Source organism: Microcebus murinus, chromosome 20 (assembly GCF_040939455.1).
Source record: "Microcebus murinus isolate Inina chromosome 20, M.murinus_Inina_mat1.0, whole genome shotgun sequence".
In the NCBI taxonomy this organism is placed as follows: Eukaryota; Metazoa; Chordata; class Mammalia; order Primates; family Cheirogaleidae; genus Microcebus; species Microcebus murinus.
The window spans coordinates 24,081,348-24,099,320 of record NC_134123.1 but is presented as its reverse complement, the minus strand read 5'-3'; the positions used below and the strand labels follow the sequence as shown (position 1 = coordinate 24,099,320).

At 52.0% G+C, this 17,973-nt stretch overlaps 1 protein-coding gene and 2 non-coding genes across 3 annotated transcripts in view; all 3 read right to left on the bottom strand.

Moving 5' to 3' along the window:
• Positions 1 to 17,973, bottom strand: part of VAC14 (VAC14 component of PIKFYVE complex) — a 99,588-nt gene that overhangs the window by 64,351 nt on the left and 17,264 nt on the right. The window contains exons 5-12 of the mRNA XM_020282638.2: positions 17,732 to 17,839; positions 17,108 to 17,217; positions 16,729 to 16,835; positions 15,861 to 15,995; positions 15,431 to 15,583; positions 9,269 to 9,332; positions 1,098 to 1,242; positions 769 to 834 (exon numbers count right to left, since the gene is read on the bottom strand). Of these exons, the coding sequence (XP_020138227.1) occupies positions 769 to 834; positions 1,098 to 1,242; positions 9,269 to 9,332; positions 15,431 to 15,583; positions 15,861 to 15,995; positions 16,729 to 16,835; positions 17,108 to 17,217; positions 17,732 to 17,839 (888 nt within the window). The remainder of the gene's footprint in view (positions 1 to 768; positions 835 to 1,097; positions 1,243 to 9,268; positions 9,333 to 15,430; positions 15,584 to 15,860; positions 15,996 to 16,728; positions 16,836 to 17,107; positions 17,218 to 17,731; positions 17,840 to 17,973) is intronic.
• Positions 13,189 to 13,259, bottom strand: TRNAG-GCC (transfer RNA glycine (anticodon GCC)). Its single transcript has one exon. It is a non-coding gene; the product is annotated as a tRNA-Gly (tRNA).
• TRNAG-GCC (transfer RNA glycine (anticodon GCC)) lies at positions 14,431 to 14,501 on the bottom strand. The gene has a single exon. It is a non-coding gene; the product is annotated as a tRNA-Gly (tRNA).

The window sequence follows — 17,973 nt, the reverse complement described above, 5'->3', positions numbered from 1 at the left end:
ACCACCCGCCCTGACTCCATGGTACGGACAGTGCTGAGAACCGTGTGGGGAAAGGTGCGTGGTTGGAGGAGACCCGCCCCCTGCTGACAAGAGGGGGACCCAGGGCGCCCGTGTCCCCCAGGCCAGCCTCCGCACTCTGGTCCTCTCAGAGGGGGTTACTCCCGCTGCCTGGGATCTGGGGCAGCCTCTCCCCTTCGTGCCTGGAGCTCTTGGTGGCCCCAGCAAAGCTTAAGGGTCCAATTTCAAACTAGAGGTCCAAACGGATGCAGCTGAAATGAGTAACACAAGCAAGGCCGACTCAGTGCTCAGCTCGTGCCCCGCACGGCACTTAGCATTCCGCAGGGAGTGTGGTGGTCTCATGCCCCCTGGTACTGCTGTGCCCCATCGAACAGAGAAGAAACAGACGCAGAGATGCGAAATGGCTTGCTCAAGACTGGGCAGAGAGCCTGACCCCGAAGCCAAGTTCCCACCAACCTCCGAGGTCCTTGCAGGAAAGACACGCAAACTCCCGCAGCCTCCTGTCCTCACTGACACCCTGCCCCAAGGCACAGACAGAGTCCTTACTCCCAAAGCTAAGAGCACAGCTGTACCTCTAGTAAGGATGCACCTTACCAGGTATGAAGAATAGGGTGATATTTTGGTGTTGATTTAAGAGCACAACAACAAAGTAAGCACATCTCAGCTATAAGAGCCCACCACCCTAAGTCACTCAAAAGGGGAGGCAGGGCAGCCCATGTTCCGTGAGGAAGGGTGGTGTTGGCGACCTACCTCGTCCGACTCATCTGATAACGTCTGCAGTAGGATGGGGAAGAGGCTGTCCGTGTGCCGGAACATCTGGAGGGCAGAGAAGCAGGGGCACCCGTGAGCTCTCCCAGGGTGGCACTCGATGCAGTGTCCCACTGGTCTGAATGGACCGTCCACTCCCTGGGACACCGAGGGTTCCTCCCAGCACTTGTCACTCCTCTGCTGGCCAGAGTTTCTCTAGAACTGCAATCACCAAAGCCCTACCAAGCATGAGCATGGCCTTGAACCAAGGTGGACCCAGAAGAGGCCCCTGGCCTGGGAGGGGCCTACTGGGTGATGGGCCCAGGGCTCACCTTCCGAGGAGTCTTGATGTAGAGGTGGTAAAGCCACTTCAGAACAGCAATCCTGGTCATCATCCCGATGGTCATGTCACTGAGGTGGCAGTTTAGGACCTGCACAATCCCATCGAGGTGCAGGGTCACTGGGGCTCTTTCGGTGCTGTGGGCAAGACCAAGGGGGAGAGCTAGGTTGAAGCCCACCAGAGCCAAGCTCACCAAGCCACAGCACCACCCGAGGCCTTGCACTCCGAATCGCACACAGCCACCCCACTGCCCTGGGGGCTGGCGGTTGGGTGGGAGCCCATGGCTCACATCCTCGCCTGCCTCCCACCAGCCCCGCCTGGCCAAGCCCGGGGGTTGGAGGGAGGGCTTCTCTTTCCCTTTCCAGAGGAGTTTGGAGCTTGCTGCTTGGCTGGAGCTATGGTAACCACACTTGGGGGAGGAGGACCAGTCTTCTGGGCTCCCCCTCACTCCCCTTTTCTTTCTCCAGCAGGATTCTGGCGTGCACAGGTAGCAAAAACCCCTCCAGCAAAAACCCCTGAGCCGTCCCCCTCCGGACTCAGGGCGTTATGTTCAGACCCTTTGTCGACAAAGGGAAACCAGCAGGTCCGACAGCACAGCGAGGGCCCCGATAACAGCCCTTGACACCCGACAGGTCCTTTGCCGAGCAACCAAAGAATGGGGACAGGGATGGTGGCTTGTCATCTCGCCCTGTCCCAGAGCGCTTAGCACAGAAGCCTTGACTGCTGTCTATGAGATGAACCACACTCTTTAGAGCTGGGGAACAGGCAACAGAGCCTCTGCCTGTGAGACACTGACGAGTTCAGCACACACTTTTGCTCTAATGGGCATGGGAAGCCCCCTGGCTTCCAAGGACCAAAGCCTTGCTGGTCTCCAGTCACAGAAAAGTCCTGCTAGGCAGCCTGGGGGACAGTGGGTGCCACCAGGGGACTGTGAGTTAGCTTCTGCCCAAAGCACGACTCCCCGGCAGAGGCTGTGGCTTTCAGGGATGGGGACTGCATGGGTAGAAAAGCTCAGATGTCAGGGAGAGGCGCCTTCTGATGCGTCACACTGTATTTGCCAAAAGCTGCTCTGGAAGGTGCGGGCTGCCTTTCCCAAGGACCTGGGCCAGGCAGACCAGTCGCCCACCTATACGACATGGTCCTTCGTGGCATTTGCAGGCTGCTCAATTATTCATTCGCATCAGGAACTGACGGCTGTGCTTTCCCCATTCGCCTGCAGCCTTTCTGAAGCTCATTTGATGTGAATTCCCAAAGGGCGCAATTCTGAGCTCTGTAATTGCGAAGCGGAATCGCTGTTTAATATGGTTTGATGATCCCGCAGTGCCCGTTTCAGGGGTAAGAGTGGGCACAGCTATCCTCTGATGGCCGGAAGATCTGGGCATGTGACACAGTGACAGATCCCAGAACTGAGCCTCTGGGTGGGCGGCTACTGTGATTTCCCGGGAGTCACGTGGCTGGAAGTTCCTGGTGTCATCTGAGGATATCAAAACTTCCAAATTCTTTGGTAGCCTAAGACAGACGGGGAAACTCCAGCATAGACAGGGGAGTTCACGGCAGTAAACTCCGGCTCTCAGCCAACGTCTTTATCAGTCTCTCTCAAGCTTGTTGCCCAACAGAAATACAATGCGAGCTGCATACATCATTTTACATTTTCTAGTTTTAAATTAAAAAGGAAAAAGAAACTGGTGGTGGCATTAATTTTAATGGTGTTTTAATTAACCCAATATATCCCAAATGAGCATTTCAACACGTAATCAATACAACAGTTAATATAAATATTACTAACAAGATGACTTATATTCTTTTTTGTGTCCCAAGCCTTGGAAACCCAGCGTGTGTTTCACGCTTACGGGGTGTCTCAGTTCAGATCTGCCCCGTTTACAGCCACGTGACTTGCTGCGCTGGTCAACCAAGTGATCTGTGCCAAGGCTTCCAAAGCATTTCTTATCATCTGATGATTTCCTAGATGCTCTCTTGCCCTGTGCTGAAGGCAGCCTTTACTCTCTTGTCTCCATATCCCTCCTGCAGAGCTCCTTCCCTTATGACTCTGGGTGGGTCTTTTTTTTTTTTTTTTTTTTTAGTGAAAGAGGCTGTGACCTTTAATCAGTATTAGAAACACTGTCACCTTCTCATATTTATGGAGTCGTGTCCCTTCTGGGTGGGTCTTAATGGGCCAGCAGACGCCCGTGGCTAGAGGAGCTGGCGCTTTAGTGGAGGGAGAGACGTCTACCCACAGCAAGGCCTTACGCAAAGCGGGTGGTGAATGACGAATGAATGCAAGTCTCCTCCCCTGCCCTGGCCTCATCTTTCCTAACCCTGTAAGCCCCCAAGTCCATAGTGAGCCCCTTTACACCAGAAGCTGCAGGGTGTTCAGGCTGCCACACGGCGCCCAGGGTGTCACGAGTGCCCTTCCCTGGCAAATCACTGCCACATTCTTAGCTGCAACGACCCCCCTGGGAGGAAGACCTTGTTTGTACGTCCTTACCCCGGAGACTCTGGACTGCCCGGGCCTGGCAACAGCTTGCATGGAACTGCTGGGGGAGGGAGGCAGTGCCGAGGCCAGGTCTCCGCTCCACCTCCCAGGGTGGCCCAGGGGTGTGCGCGAACCTCCAGGAGGAATAATGGGTCTGACAATGACGACTGTGCTGAAGACGAAGGTAATGAGCACTCTGCTGAGGGCTTTTCTTGTATAGCCGTGTGTGACTCACTCAAGAGCCCAAGTGGTGTTACTTCCATTTTGCAGAAGAGGGAGTTGAAGCACAGAGACATTAAGCGATGTGTCTGAGGTTGCACAGCCAGGAAGTGGAGCCGGCAGTCTGAATCTGAGCAGCCTGACTCCAGAATGGTCTCGTACACTGCAGGGCACTGCCTTCCACTAGAGCAGCAGGCTCAAGAGAGTACATGGTGGCATCAAATGTCTCCAGGAGACTCCAAATGTCTCCTGGTGGGGTGGCCCCTGTGAGGACAGGCCCCTCTCTGGCCAGGGCAGACCAGGTAGAGGGAGGAGGCCATCACACACATCAGAAAGGGAGACAAAGTGTCCATGTGGGGACACCTGGGGAAACCTGATGCTTCCCGCCTGTGTGGGACACACTCTACAGCCAAACAGGGCCCAGGTCCCTCCACAGGCCCAGCCCCGTCACTCACAGTGGTCCACAGATGGCGGCTGGCCAGCCCACAGTGGCACCTCCTTCACGTGGCGCTGCCTCAGGGCCAAATAACAGAAGGAATTCACAGAGCCAGTGTGTATAAAGTGGCAGCATTTTGCGCACTAACATTCTTGAACTTTCCCGCAGCAAATGCCAGTTTGCCCAAACCTGAAGACATGGCGTCTTCAGACTGCTGGTGAGGCAGGCTAGTCCTCAACCTACCAAGAATTCAGTGACTGAAGGGGCTCTCGTGGTTCATGTAACTGCATCCTTCAATGCACGGATGAGAAGACCCAGTCCGGAGACAGGACAGGACCCATCCAAGGCCAGGACGCTTTGCATCGAGAACTCATTCCCTAGGCTGGAGACGCTCTCTTCCCTTGGGTCTCTCTTTCCTTGGCTGTCTGGAGATGAAGTCATGGGAGGCGGGTGTACCCCAGGGCACCTGGGAGATGGATCTTAGTGCCAGGGAAGGGGAGGGTCACCATGCTACCTTCCCCTGAGCAGGCAGCTCTCAGCAGTTCTGCTGGGTAGGGCTGGCTGCGGCTGTGGCTGAATCTGTGCACGCTTGGCGGGGGAGCGGGAGCTCCGGGATCCCGGGTCCCTCCTGGAGGGGCCGTGCTGCGTGAGGTCTGGAGCCCGAGATGTAGCACCCTTCGCCCTGGCCTACCTTACCCATCAGCAACAAAAGGAGCTCACTCTCAGTTTGCAATACATTTCTGCGTTGGTTCCAAAATGTCTAGACGAGTCACTGCTGGGGGCTTCTGAGTTATTTCAAGGTGTCTGCAAAGCCCCATTTTCCCCAAGCATTTTTTCTCATAAAGCCTCTTATAATGAATGTCTTACACATATATGTGCTACAATTTCCAAATGCATGGCACTGCTGTGGCTATTAAAATATAGATTTACTGAATAATGTTTCTGATACTACCAATAAATAATAATAAGTTCCAGTTGTTCTCTGGGAGACAGTACTTTATTTCTGTAACGTCTAACTCTTTAGACCTGCTCAAGTTACATCTCTAATCAAATTAGAAGAAAGGTAAATCTAAAAATAGAGCTGCTTCTGAACTTGAAATTGCTTTTTAAAAATGTAAGATCATTGCACATTTTTCCAATCATCAGATGCTAGCAGTTGGGAAGCACTGATTTCTAGATCTTTCTGCCTGCTTATGTATAGGGCAGCCAGCTGTAACCGGGGCACTGTACTGAATGTCTCTGAAGACACCGTGACCCTTGGCAAGGCCCTGGCGTCAGAGTGGAAGACCCTTCATCCAGCGACTCCCCTTTGAGATGCGTGACAACTCCAGCATCAGATGAGCCGGGAGGGAGGCCAGCTGCAAAACTTCTGGAATTCCAATGGCAACTCATGAAGCTAAACACATGGGCTCTGGAGTCACAAAGACCGGGGTTAAATTCCAGCTTGGTCAGTGATTAGCTGAGTGACGTTGGGCAAGAAGTTAACTCCTCTGGGTCTGATTCCTCATTTGTACATGAGGATAATGAGGTTCTTTTTTTTTTTGAGATAGTCTTGCTTTGTTGCCCAGGCTAGAGTGAGTGCCGTGGCGTCAGCCTAGCTCACAGCAACCTCAAACTCCTGGCCTCAAGCAATCCTGTTGCCTCAGCCTCCCGAGTAGCTGGGACTACAGGCATGCGCCACCATGCCCAGTTAACTTTTTTTTTAATATATATTAGTCGGCCAATTAATTTCTTTCTATTTATAGTAGAGACGGGGTCTCGCTCTTGCTCAGGCTGGTTTCGAACTCCTGACCTCGAGCAATCCGCCCGCCTCGGCCTCCCAGAGTGCTAGGATTACAGGCGTGAGCCACCGCGCCCGGCCAATAATGAGGTTCTTGTAATAATGATTGTAGCTAAAATGTGTAAAGTGCTTTCTCTGTGCCGGGCACTGTCCTATGTGCTCTTTACATACTGTCACTCATTTATCCCCACACCCATTGGAGGTAGGTCACTGCTATCCTTATACTCAGTTTACAGATGAGGAAATGGAGGCAGGCAGAAGTCATGCCATTTGCCCAAAGGCCACCACCAGGCACGCTGGAGTCAGGATGTGAACCCAGGCAGTTGGCGCCACCACTCAGAGCACTCATGAGACATCAAGAATGTGTCCGGTGGACAGAGGTGGTGAAGACTATTCCCTCTTACTCGGTCCTTGGCTGTGAGCATTCTCCCGCTGCCCTATTTCTTTGTCCTTCACCCCTCCCGAGGAGGCCAGTTTTCGACTTCCGGTGTATTTCCTGTGCAGGAACTCAGACCTGCTTTTCCAGTGGCTAAGCCCGTGGCCACCCAGGGCTTGTCCCAGGAAAGAGGGGAGCGGATGGGTGAGAAGAGGCTCATGCTCTTGAACTGAGTCAGTTCATTCTCCCTGTGTTTTGAGCCAACTGAAGAATCTTTATAAAAAAATTGAGGGTGCAAGCATTCGAGGTAATCCCTGAACCCATGAACGTGAATCCAGACACTGTTCCAGGAAGAGGGTGCGTAGCTTTCCTCAGGCTCTCCGAGGGTCAGTGACTGCCACCATCCCCCGGTGGGGATGAATGCCTTGCTGCCACAGGAGGAGTTCCTGGTTTGGCCACTGCCCCTGGCAGGCCTGAACTGAGTGAAATGGGCAACTCCGGGTGGCGCTGGGCAAGCGATGCATCTGCAAATGGCGGGCGGATTTGTTTCTTGGTGTTCCTGCACCAGGCCTAGACCGTCCAAGCTCAACTCAGTCTCCCTTCAGCAGCACCGACTGCGGGAGGGAGGAGGTGGGGCCCAGGCACCCCAGCTCTGACGTTCCAGCTCTGCAGGCTGCCCCCCCCTAGAGCGGCCAGCGACCAGGCTGTGCAGCTGCCGCGAGGAAAGCTTCATGCTCTTGCCGGGAGTCAGGAAGGACCAGATGATCTGTTCTTGTTTGTTTCTTTATTTTAAAAGGAAAGGAGTCACCACTGGCTACTGAATGACAGGTATGACCCAAAACCCTGGTTCCAGTCTGTCGGTTCCTGGCCTTCGCACAGAACTGAGGCTCCCGTAGGCCCAAGCCCGCCAACAGCAGCGCTGTCTCCCCAGCAGGGGAGCGGGGAGCTGGGGCCCCCCACATCCATCAGTCAGGCCCTCCCTGTGCCTCTTCCTGGACCTCCCCGACCTCCCACTGCCACTCCCTTGGAGCGTGGCAACCCCTGTCGCCCAGATTATAGTGACAAGTCTACAACAGGCTTTTCAGCTGCCAGACGGAGGTGTCTAAATCCCAGATCTGATCCTGCCATTCCCACTCCCAGCGCCGGCTCCCACGGCCTCCGGGACAACAGCAGAACCCTTGGCAGGACACCCTGGTCTCCTGCATCTCCGTCCAGACCTTTCCCCGAGTTCCGGGATCCAGAGTCCAGCCTACCTCCTTCCCTCCTCTGGGATGCTCAGAGCCACCTGGAGCGGCGCTCGGACCGCACCACTCACACCTGCTCTTCCTTCCAGCCCCGGCTGGGAAATGATACCAGCGTAACTGGAGTTTGGCTCCCGCTAAATATCTAGAAGTTATTCTTCCCCTCACCTCTCTCCTGTCATCAGCTAATCCCGTTTTCTGCCTCCAAAGCAAACCTCAAACCCACACGACTTTCTCCATCTACGGACCCCCAGCAGAGCCTCTGTCCCTGCTTGCCGGGATGGCTGTGGTGGCTCCCCAGCTGGTCTGTGCCCACTTGAGCCCCTAGGTCCATTCTCTACACAGCAGCCCCCTGCTCGCCCTCATTCCTCACTCCTAAGGTGAAGATAATACTACTGACCCCAGGGGACTTAAACAAAATCGAAATGGTCCGGGGCAAAGGATTCAGCACAGCACCTGGCCCCGGCAGCACCTGCTGAGTGCTCACCCCTGCTACCCACCGTTCTCAAGGCCAGCTTGGGCACCACGGCTTATTCCCCCAACACTCTCTGAGGAGCAATCACCCCCATTTCCAGTAACTTCTCCCCTCTTTGCAACCACCAGTTTTTCTGGTAACTTCCTGGCTACTTCTCTGTCTCCCTACGAAAGCACTACGTTCAGGGCCGGCTCTTTATCTCGGAACCTGAACAAGGCAGGTGCTCTGGAAATGCATGACAACTGACTGAAAACAAGCGAATATTACATTTGCTGAACTTGACGCATGTGGAAGAGGCCCTGGGGTACATGTTTATAGTCAGTATTTGCATGCTTGGAAAACACGCTCAGGGTCCTTAGAGATAAGAATTAATTCACAAGTGATATGAAAGGAGGAAAGGTCCTAGGGTCTGGGAGAAGAGCCTCTTGGGGTTGAGTGCACGTCTTTTCTTCGCGAATGACTGGCTCCCCCAGGGCCCAGGTTCACCATCAAGTTCAGAGGGAAGAAACCCCCTGTAGCAAAACTGCCATCCAATCCAGCACCACAGGCACCAATGCTACCCGAAGGAAAAGTGGCATGGGGCCAGTCCAGGGGACTCAGACCAGGACAGAACCCTGGCAGTTCCCTCCCCAGGGGAACCCCATGTCCCTGCAGGGAGTTGGAGGGAGTCGCAAGGAGGGGGACTGTTTCGCTGCTTGGCCTGCACTGCCCTCTCGTGGAAGGCTTCGTTATTACAGCTGACCTGGGCGCTCCTGGGCCTGCGCTCCAGCCCTTAATCTATCAGTTAATGACTACGTATGTTCTGGGATGTCCTGTCAGCCTCACCTTGTCCTGCACAAGCAGAAGGTGCTGGGCCCAGGCACCTGCAAGTGTCTCACTGCAGTCACCACACAAGCTGTACGTTTATGACTTGCATTTACTGCCCTCCTGCAGTTTCTAATCCCTCCCCAAAAAGCTACCTGTCCAGCAGGGTGGGTGGGGTGGGCTTGCCCAGTGCCCTTCAGACCCTTCATCAAGCAATGCCCTTGTGTACCAGGGCGCACCCAACGTAGTGTGGCCTCAAGCAAAGTCTGCCTTGGGTCTTTGATACAGTCTCCCGCACCCAGGAAAGATCTCGGCTGTGTACCTTCCACAAACACTTCTGGCTGGAACAAACTACTTACCTGGCCGGAGTGAAGACACTGATGCCGCTACCGAAGCTGGAGTCACAAGAACCATCTGGACCTCCTGGGGGAGGAAGAGGAACAAGGTGTCACGAAAGGCTGTTGGGTCTTTAGAATAAACAAGATCCCTGTTACAATGCTGGCGTGGATGCAGAGAGAGAGGAACACTCCTCCACTGCTGGTGGGACTGCAAACTAGTTCAACCTCTGTGGAAAACAATATGGAGATACCTCAAATCGATACGAGTAGATCTACCATTTGATCCAGCAATTCCACTACTGGGCATCTACCCAAAAGATCAAAAGTCAATTTACGAAAAAGACACCTGCACTCGAATGTTTATAGCAGCACAATTCACAATTGCAAAGCTGTGGAAACAACCCAAGTGCCCATCAATTCATGAGTGGATTAATAAAATGTGGTATATGTATACCATGGAGTACCACTCAGCTTTAAGAAACAATGGTGATATAGCACCTCTTGTACATTCCTGGATACAGCTGGAACTCATTCTACTAAGTGAAGTATCTCAAGAATGGAAAAACCAGCACCACGTGTACTCACCAGCAAATTGGTATTAACGGATCAACACCTCAGTGGACATATAGGAGTAACATTTATCGGGTGTCGGGAGGGTGGGAGGGGGGAGGAGGGGATGGGTATATACAACCAAACGAGTTAGATGTACAACGTTTGGGGGATGGGCATGCTTGAAGCTCTTACTCGAGGGGGGAGGGGGGCATGGGCAATAGATGTAACCTTAACACTTGTACCCCCATAATACGCTAAAATAAAATAAAAAAAAGATCCCTGTTACAAGTACACGTGAGACCCTATAGTACCCACACCCTGATTCAGGCTCTCAAAAAGGAACACGGCTCTAGACCCCTGAGGACCCAACTCATGCCCCAAAGCCCTCGGACAGTACCCATGCCTGTAAGTTCTCAGGCACAGTGATCTTTCAAGGAGGGGACGCCAGTGCCGAACACACCTGGGACATCTCAGAAGGCGCTACTGGCCTGTGGGCAATGGACGTTCACAATGACTGGGGCACTCATCATCCTTAGCTAGCAGCAAAACGCAAATCCAAACCACAGCGAGACACTACTTCACACCCAGTAGGACAGCGAAAATAAAAGAGACCGACAATACCAAGTGTTGGTGAGATGTGGAGAAACTGGAACTCCCACCCACTGCTGGTAGGAATGGTGCAGTCACTCTGGAAAACAGCCTGGCAGTTCCTCAAAAGGCTAAACACAGAGTCCCGTATGACCCAGCAATTGCACTCGTAGGTATATGCCCAAGAGAAATGAAAACCTATGTCCACAGAAAGCTTGGACATCGTGTTCACATCAGGATTGTCTCCAACAGCCAAAAAGTGGAAACAACTCAAACGTCCACCAGCTGACAGATGGACAAATGAAATACGCTGCAGCCATACAAGGAACTAGTATGTGGTGATCAACAGGTGGAGTTCTGATACATGATATAGCACGGACGAACTTTAAAAAACACTGTGCTAAGTGAAACACACCAATCACAGAAGACCACATATTATATAATTCCATTTACAGGCAACATCCTGCATAGGCAAATTTATAGAGAAAGTAGGTTAGAGACTGCCGAGGGCTGGAAGAGAAGGGGGAAAGGGATTCTCTTTAGGAAACCGAAGATCCTCTGAACTTGATTTTGGCGATGGTTATACAACTCTGTGAATACACTAAAGTCACTGAATTGTACCCATCCGAGTTGGGTGAATTGTATGGTGTGTGAATTGTATCTCAATACAGGGCTTAAAAAATGACTCTGGGAAAGGACTGTGACCCTGCACCTGGCCCCAGTCTTCCTCCGTGTGGCCAACTCAGTACCTGTCATTTGTGTTTAACTTCTTGCTGCACGACCCAGGATAGAAAAGGCATCACTGATTTATTTTTCCCACTTAAGGAATAATCCTAAAATTCCAACCTTTGTCTTTTGGCATCTAATTACATTTCCTAAAGAGCCAAGATGTTCTGGATCTGGAAGGCTGCCAGCAGGACCCTAGTCCAACTTGAGCTCTGGTCCGCTGGCTTCAGTCCTATGGCATGTAGGGACAGGAGGGAGCTGGCAGTACTCTCTGGAACCCACCCAGACTCTGTGACTCACAGCATGCCTGGGCACCCTTTTTGCCCTCAGTTTTCTCATCTCTACAGTGAGACTGACACCATTTACATTGCCTGATCCATATTTTACATACATTTTCCTAAATTTAAAAAAAATGCTTTCATCTTGAAATTAATTTTGCATGTTCAGAAAAGTTGCAAAAGAGTAAAGAATTCTCTGTTATACCCTTCACCAAATGTTAGCTGCCCGGATGCTAACATTGTACATGCCCATAGTACAATTATTAAACCCATGAAGTTAACATCCGTACAATACCATTAACTAAATGATAAACCTAATTTGAATGTCACAAGTTTTCCCACTCTTATATTTTCTTTTCTTTTTTTTTTTAGAGAGAGAGTCTTGCTCTGTTGCCTGGACTAGAGTGCTGTGCTGCAGCCCAGCTCACAATAACCACCAACTCCTGGGATCAAGCAATCCTGCTGCCTCAGCCTCCCAAGCAGCTGGGACTACAGGCATGTGCCATCATTGGCTAATTTCTTTCTATTTTTAGTGGCGACGGGTTCTTGCTCTTGCTGAGGCTGGTCTCGAACTGCTGACCTCAAGCGATTCTCCCGTCTCGGCCTCCCAGAGTGCTAGGATTACAGGCGGAAGCCCCCATGCCTGGCCCGGATCCCCAGATTCTACACTCAAACTACACTATTTGGCCTCTCACATCAAAGTGTTAATGGTGACGGATCCACAAGCCAAGGAATGCAGGTGGTCTTAAGAAATTGGAAAGGGCAAGGAAATGGATCCTCTCAAGAGGCTCTGGAAGGAACGAAAACTGCTGTCCCATATTACACTTCTTATCAGAAGTCTGCCCGAGTGTCTTATTAAGTTGACATTTATATCATAAACATAGATTAAAACAACAACAAAGCACTTGCTTTACATGCAAAAAATTTTTTTTGAGACTCACAACCATACCCCAGGTTAGATATTATTACTCTCACTCTGACAAGGAAGCAATCTGAAGCTTTAGAAAGGGTGAACAGCTGTCTGTGGGCAACAGACATGAAGTGTGCAGAGCCAGGACTCACAGGCAGGTTGCTGGGACCCCAAAATCTTTGCTGTGACACCTGAGACAACCAGGGAACGTCACAGAGGGGACCACGCTGGATGTGCCAAGTGGCGTAAGAACTGAGAACCTGGGAAAGGACACGTGTTGTGGGTTCCCCCAAGGGGCAGGCCAAGGCAGGGGCCAGAGCAAGTGATGAGGGCTGCCCTGACCGGAGGTCTGTGGTCAGTGGAGGAGGGAGAAGCTCTGGAGGGTGTATGTGTGTGTGTGTGTGTGTATATGTCTGTCTGTCTGTCTTGCCTGCAGTGTGCAGTGAAGAACGTGGGGCTGTGGATGAGTCAGCACAACTTCACCAAGACCAGGCAGGAGGGCCCTGTCTTCAGCCTGGCCCATGGTTGGAACAGCGGGAGCAGAGAGGGAAGAGTAAGAGGGAAAGGCTGGGGTGGACTTGTCCATTGCGCAGCTAATCCCCTATCTCCTGGCTTCTGGGACCTTCTCTTGGGCATCCTGGGAAAAGACTGGTGATTATGTAGTTACAAGCTGAGCGGGCCTGAGAGTGGATGTAAAGGTCCCGAACAACTGCTGCTGTCTCTGGGAACTGCCATAAAGTGAGCTTCTCATCTGCCAAAGTGCTCTTTAGAGGCAGTAAAATCCAGAGCCAAGATGCCTGAATTTATCCTGGTTTAGGATAACGGTCGCCTGAGCAGGCAGCTGTTTGAAGAATGCTTAGGGAAACTCCCTAAAAGGGTAAGTGAACTGCATTGGCCGGGAATCGAACCCGGGCCTCCCGCGTGGCAGGCGAGAATTCTACCACTGAACCACCAATGCTTCAGCTAATGATGAGGTTTTTAGCTGCTGCCACGAACCACAGAATGAAGCAGTTCCTCCTCAGAGAACTTGACTTACAGCCACATAAGCAGAAATGGAGGGCAGGGGCCACTGGGTTCCACTTTGGGGGAACAGGCAATAACTATTTTTTAGTTGAGAAACAATTCATATAACAAAATTTCACATAACACAAAAGTGTACAACTGGGTGGTTTTTAGTACATTTAGTACATAAAGTTGTGTACCCATCACCTCTATTTAATTCTAGAACATTTCTATCACCTCCAAAAGTAATCATGCATTTGTCGGCAGTTAGTCCTAATCCTTCTTTTCCCCCATGCCAGGCAACTGTTATTCTACTTTCTGACTCTATAGATTAAGAGGCACTGTAGGCTGGGCGCAGTGGCTCCCGCCTGTAATCCTTGTACTTTGAGAGGCCGAGGAGGGAGGATCGTTTGAGCTCAGGAGTTCGAGACCAGCCTGAGCAAGAGCGAGACCCTGTCTCTACTAAAAAAAATAGAAAGAAATTAGCTGGACAATTAAAAATATATAGATAAAAAATTTGCTGGGCATGGTGGTGAATGCCTGTAGTCCCAGGTACTCGGGAGGCTGAGGCAGAAGGATCGCTTAAGCCCAGGAGTTTGAGGTTGCTGTGAGCTAGGCTGATGCCACCACACTCTAGCCCAGGCAACAGAGTGAGACTCTGTCTCAAAAATAGAAAAAAAGGCACTGTAAACTTTTAAGTCAGTATACAATAGTCAAAACCTCTACATGTTGTACTTGTCAAGCTACAAACAAAGTGAAGAAAAAAATAAATAAAAAACCCCCCAGTATCACAGGAAATAAAAGCGGAATGTGAAGTTGTATAGTTTCATCTTAACTATATATGTATATATAAAAAACTGGAAAAAATATGCCAAATTTTAATAGTGATTGCCTCTTGGTGGGCATAGCCTTCTTTCTTTGTATATTTCTCTACTTTCCAAACTTTTTAAAATGAGAATCAAAAAAACGCACCAAAATAAAATACTCATATATCAGTGAGAGTTCATAAATATGTCTATTCCTTCCAGTCTCTTCTGGTCTTCTAGTTTCCTCTGGGAAGAAAGCTCCTCTCTTTAAAGGCCTGTACTAACTTACCCCCCAGGAGCTGCCAAAAAGTTTCCAGCTGCTGCATTGGCCGGGAATCGAACCCAGGCCTCCCGCGTGGCAGGCGAGAATTCTACCACTGAACCACCAATGCTCCAGCTGAGCACTACTTTGCCTCCAGCTGTTTTGCTGCTCTGACTTGCAGTGGTGACAGTATAGCTGTAATCTGACACTTGAGACAAGCCCAGCAAGGACCACTGCTCAATTCTAGCAGCCAACCGAGGTCCATGGGACACACATGCTTGACATTCTGCTCAGATGTTCACAAGGGAAGTCTGCGCATGGCAACAGGAGAACGTGCTTTAGCAATTCTTTTGGCTCCTGGGTGCAGGTTCCAGACCTTCCTCTGTTATCCTTACAGATTTGAGCAGGGTGTGCATCAATTTACTCTCTTGCTGATTCTGCAAAGGTGGACAGCATCCCAGTGCTGATCTGTCACCTCTCAGTGAGAAAAGAAGCCCAAGAGATATGAAAACATCGGGTAACATCCAGAGTCAAACTCCAGATACTAATCAGCATAAAAGTAGTTTTCTTTATGTTACAGATAAACAAGGAAACGTTAAAGGAATTTGAAAGACTAGAACAACTTCATTTTTAAAAGGAACTGAATTGGGGCAGTGAAATTCCCGAGTATTGAGTAAACTGAAGCTAGAACTTTCCTGACCCTCCCTCCGCTGAGAACCACACGCACGGTAAAGGCAGCGGGGCCTGTAGGTGGCTGGATGTCCACGGCCAAGAACCGAGCGCGTCCTGAATCCTGGTACCCGCTCCACGCTCCAGACCTCCCTATCCTGAAAACAGCTATTTCCTGTAGCTGAGCCCAGGACAAAGATTAAGCAAAGGCTTAGTGGCCTGTGCGGCAGGAAATAGCAGCTCTAGTCCCCTGTGCCTATCTGCAGTTGCCACCTTGCTGGGCTGTTGCCAGCACTACTTAACATGTATAAAGCAGCCCCAAGGCAAGTCCTGTGACTTCTGGCTGGGGCTCCTATGGAAGGTGAGGAGCCAGGGGCAGAGTTTACTCACCGTTGCCTGCTCCTTCCTGTTTCGCCAGGGTGTCATCGGGGTGGGGTTCTGCCTGCCTCTGGAGCGCTGGCTTCGGCTCATCCGGCTCATCGTCCTCAGGGGTGACCAGCTTCATCAGGCTCTGGTTGCACACATTGGCCACCTCCTTGATGCCTGAGTCACTGATGTAAGGAGTGGCCCTACCCAGGGGGGTCTTCTCTAAGCCTGGTGTCCCCGGTCAGAAGCTCGGTCCTCCCCAGGGGCTATGCTGGGCGGACAGGGAGTCTGAACTCTGCCCCGGCTCTCCGTGCTATCCTGGTGCCCCTGTGAGATGCTCCTCTTCTTCTCATAGGTTCCCTTCCAGGTGACCCTCCCACTACAGGGTCGGTCCCTCGACTTCACAGTTCCTTAGGGGCTGCTCTGGTTTCTTCTCTCCCAGAGCAAAGGATACTTTTCTTGCGGTCATCGTAGGCCAGGCAGGGCAAGACGGCGGTCAGGATCCCAGAAGAATAGGGCAGCATCACCCGGCCGGCCAGCTGGATAAACTCCCGCATCCAGCACATGGCTGTCAGCTGGATGAGGTCGTCTGGAAGGGGAATCGTGGGTTCCTGGGGACTGGCATAAGCAGCCGCAGCGCTCCCTGCCACCGACTGTCCCCAAGCTGTCCCCAGCTGGCTTGCTCTGTTACCTGCCTACTTTGCTCTCCAAGGGAACATTCAGGCACAGGCTGGTGTGGAATGACGATCCTGTGTTAAACTGTGAAAGGAGCCCTCCCTGCATCCCTGCCCCTCTGCAATGCGACTCCGTATCTCCTCTCATCAAGAAGTGGGGTTTATCTCCCTACTCAGGCCTGATTGCCCCTGTTGCCCCAGCCGATAGCCAGATGACCCAGCCCAGCCAACCCTCCAGTTCACCGTACGTGCACAATTAAGCCCACCCAAGCCTGACCCAGGTGAGCAGAACCACCCAGGTGACCAGTAGACTCATGGCCACTAATAAGTGACTGTTGTTTTATGCAGTTATGTTCTGTGGTGGTTTGATACCCACCAGAAGCTTATCGATACATAATTCCAACCTCTAAGCATTCAACTCTCAGTGCTAAGGCCAAGTTCACCAGCAGGGAGGCCCTTGGATCTTACTTCACGCCAGGCTACACCTGGTGAAAGGACCTCCATGTCGACAGAGAACCTAGATCTCCTGCTCACAGAGACCCTGCTCCCAGGGCCCAGTGTCACACGGGTTACCACTCCTCCCAGGACTCTCTCCTGTCCCTTGCTGAAGCCGAGATGGCGGTGGCCATGGGGCTTTTCCACACTCACCTGTGGTCTGGCAGTGGATCACCAGGATGTTGGCCATCTCGGCAAACTTAACACTGGAGGGGTTCTTCTTGATTTCTTTCAAGAATTCTCCAAGAACGACCTCACACCTACCGATGAGAAAGGAGAGTGGAAACAGCACGTGTCAGCCAGGGCTGAGGAGCCCCAACCGGCACCCAGTTCTGCTCGGGGGCGGCCACCCAGGGGGCGACTACACTTGGACACGTGGCGGATGAGTGTTCCCAGAGGCTGATGGCTTCTGAGCTCTCAGCTCCTTGAGCAGGAAGTACGTCTGCCAGGAAGAAGAGTGGGGCTCATTTCTTGCCCCTCGGTTGCACCTGTCTGTGCTGTGGGGTACTTGCGCACAGCAGGCGGCCCTCACATTTTCCGAATCTCTTTGCCATTGTCGCCCAGGATCTGGAACAGGCCATCCAGGATCTCGGGCAGGTAGTCCAGCAGGTTGATGTCTGGCACGGACTCCAGAACCAGGATCTGCCCGAGGGAGGAACACAGGAGGGGGAGTCACGCCAGCCTGAGCAATTAGTCTCCTCCTCCCTTATCCTCTGGGCCTGGGCAGTGGGAAGGGGACCCTGCTGCATGTGTCCCATGGGGGAGGGGATGCGAGCAGCTATCACGTCCCTCCAGGGGAATGGTAATTTGACTCTAAGGAAATCCAGATGCCTGGGGAGAAGGGAATGGTTGAGGAAGGATGACAAAGCTAGGAAAGGCGTGACTGCTGGGAGTAGCACTGCTGCCTTCAAAGAGAAATCTGGGTTTCCCGGGACAAAAAAGGAATTGGATCCCTCCAGGGCCAACATGATGGGCTTTGGGGGCAAAGCTAAATGAAATATCTTCAGATTGTCAGGTGTCACTGGCTATTCTAGGGATAATAAGGAGGCATCCTATGACTGAAGGGACTGCCAAGGGTGTTCCAGAGAGCACATTTTACTAAACCAGAGGCTCATTCAACTAGAGGCTGGAGAGACAGAGTTGGGCCAGACCTTACCCAGGAGATGATGAACTGTCGGGCGTACTGGTTGTTGGAGTAGATCCTCTCCCGCAACAGGGGGATGAAGCCCACCAGGTCAAACTTGCTGCTCTCAGTCACGATGTCCTACGGGCCAAAGGAGCGTGAGCTGCCAAGAGCCAGAGACCAGGGCTGGCCCAGGGCTGGCTCCAGGGCTCAGGTGACCACAGAGGAAAATGACAGAGCCTGAGCCAGGCAGGAGAGGCTCCTGGAGTATCCAT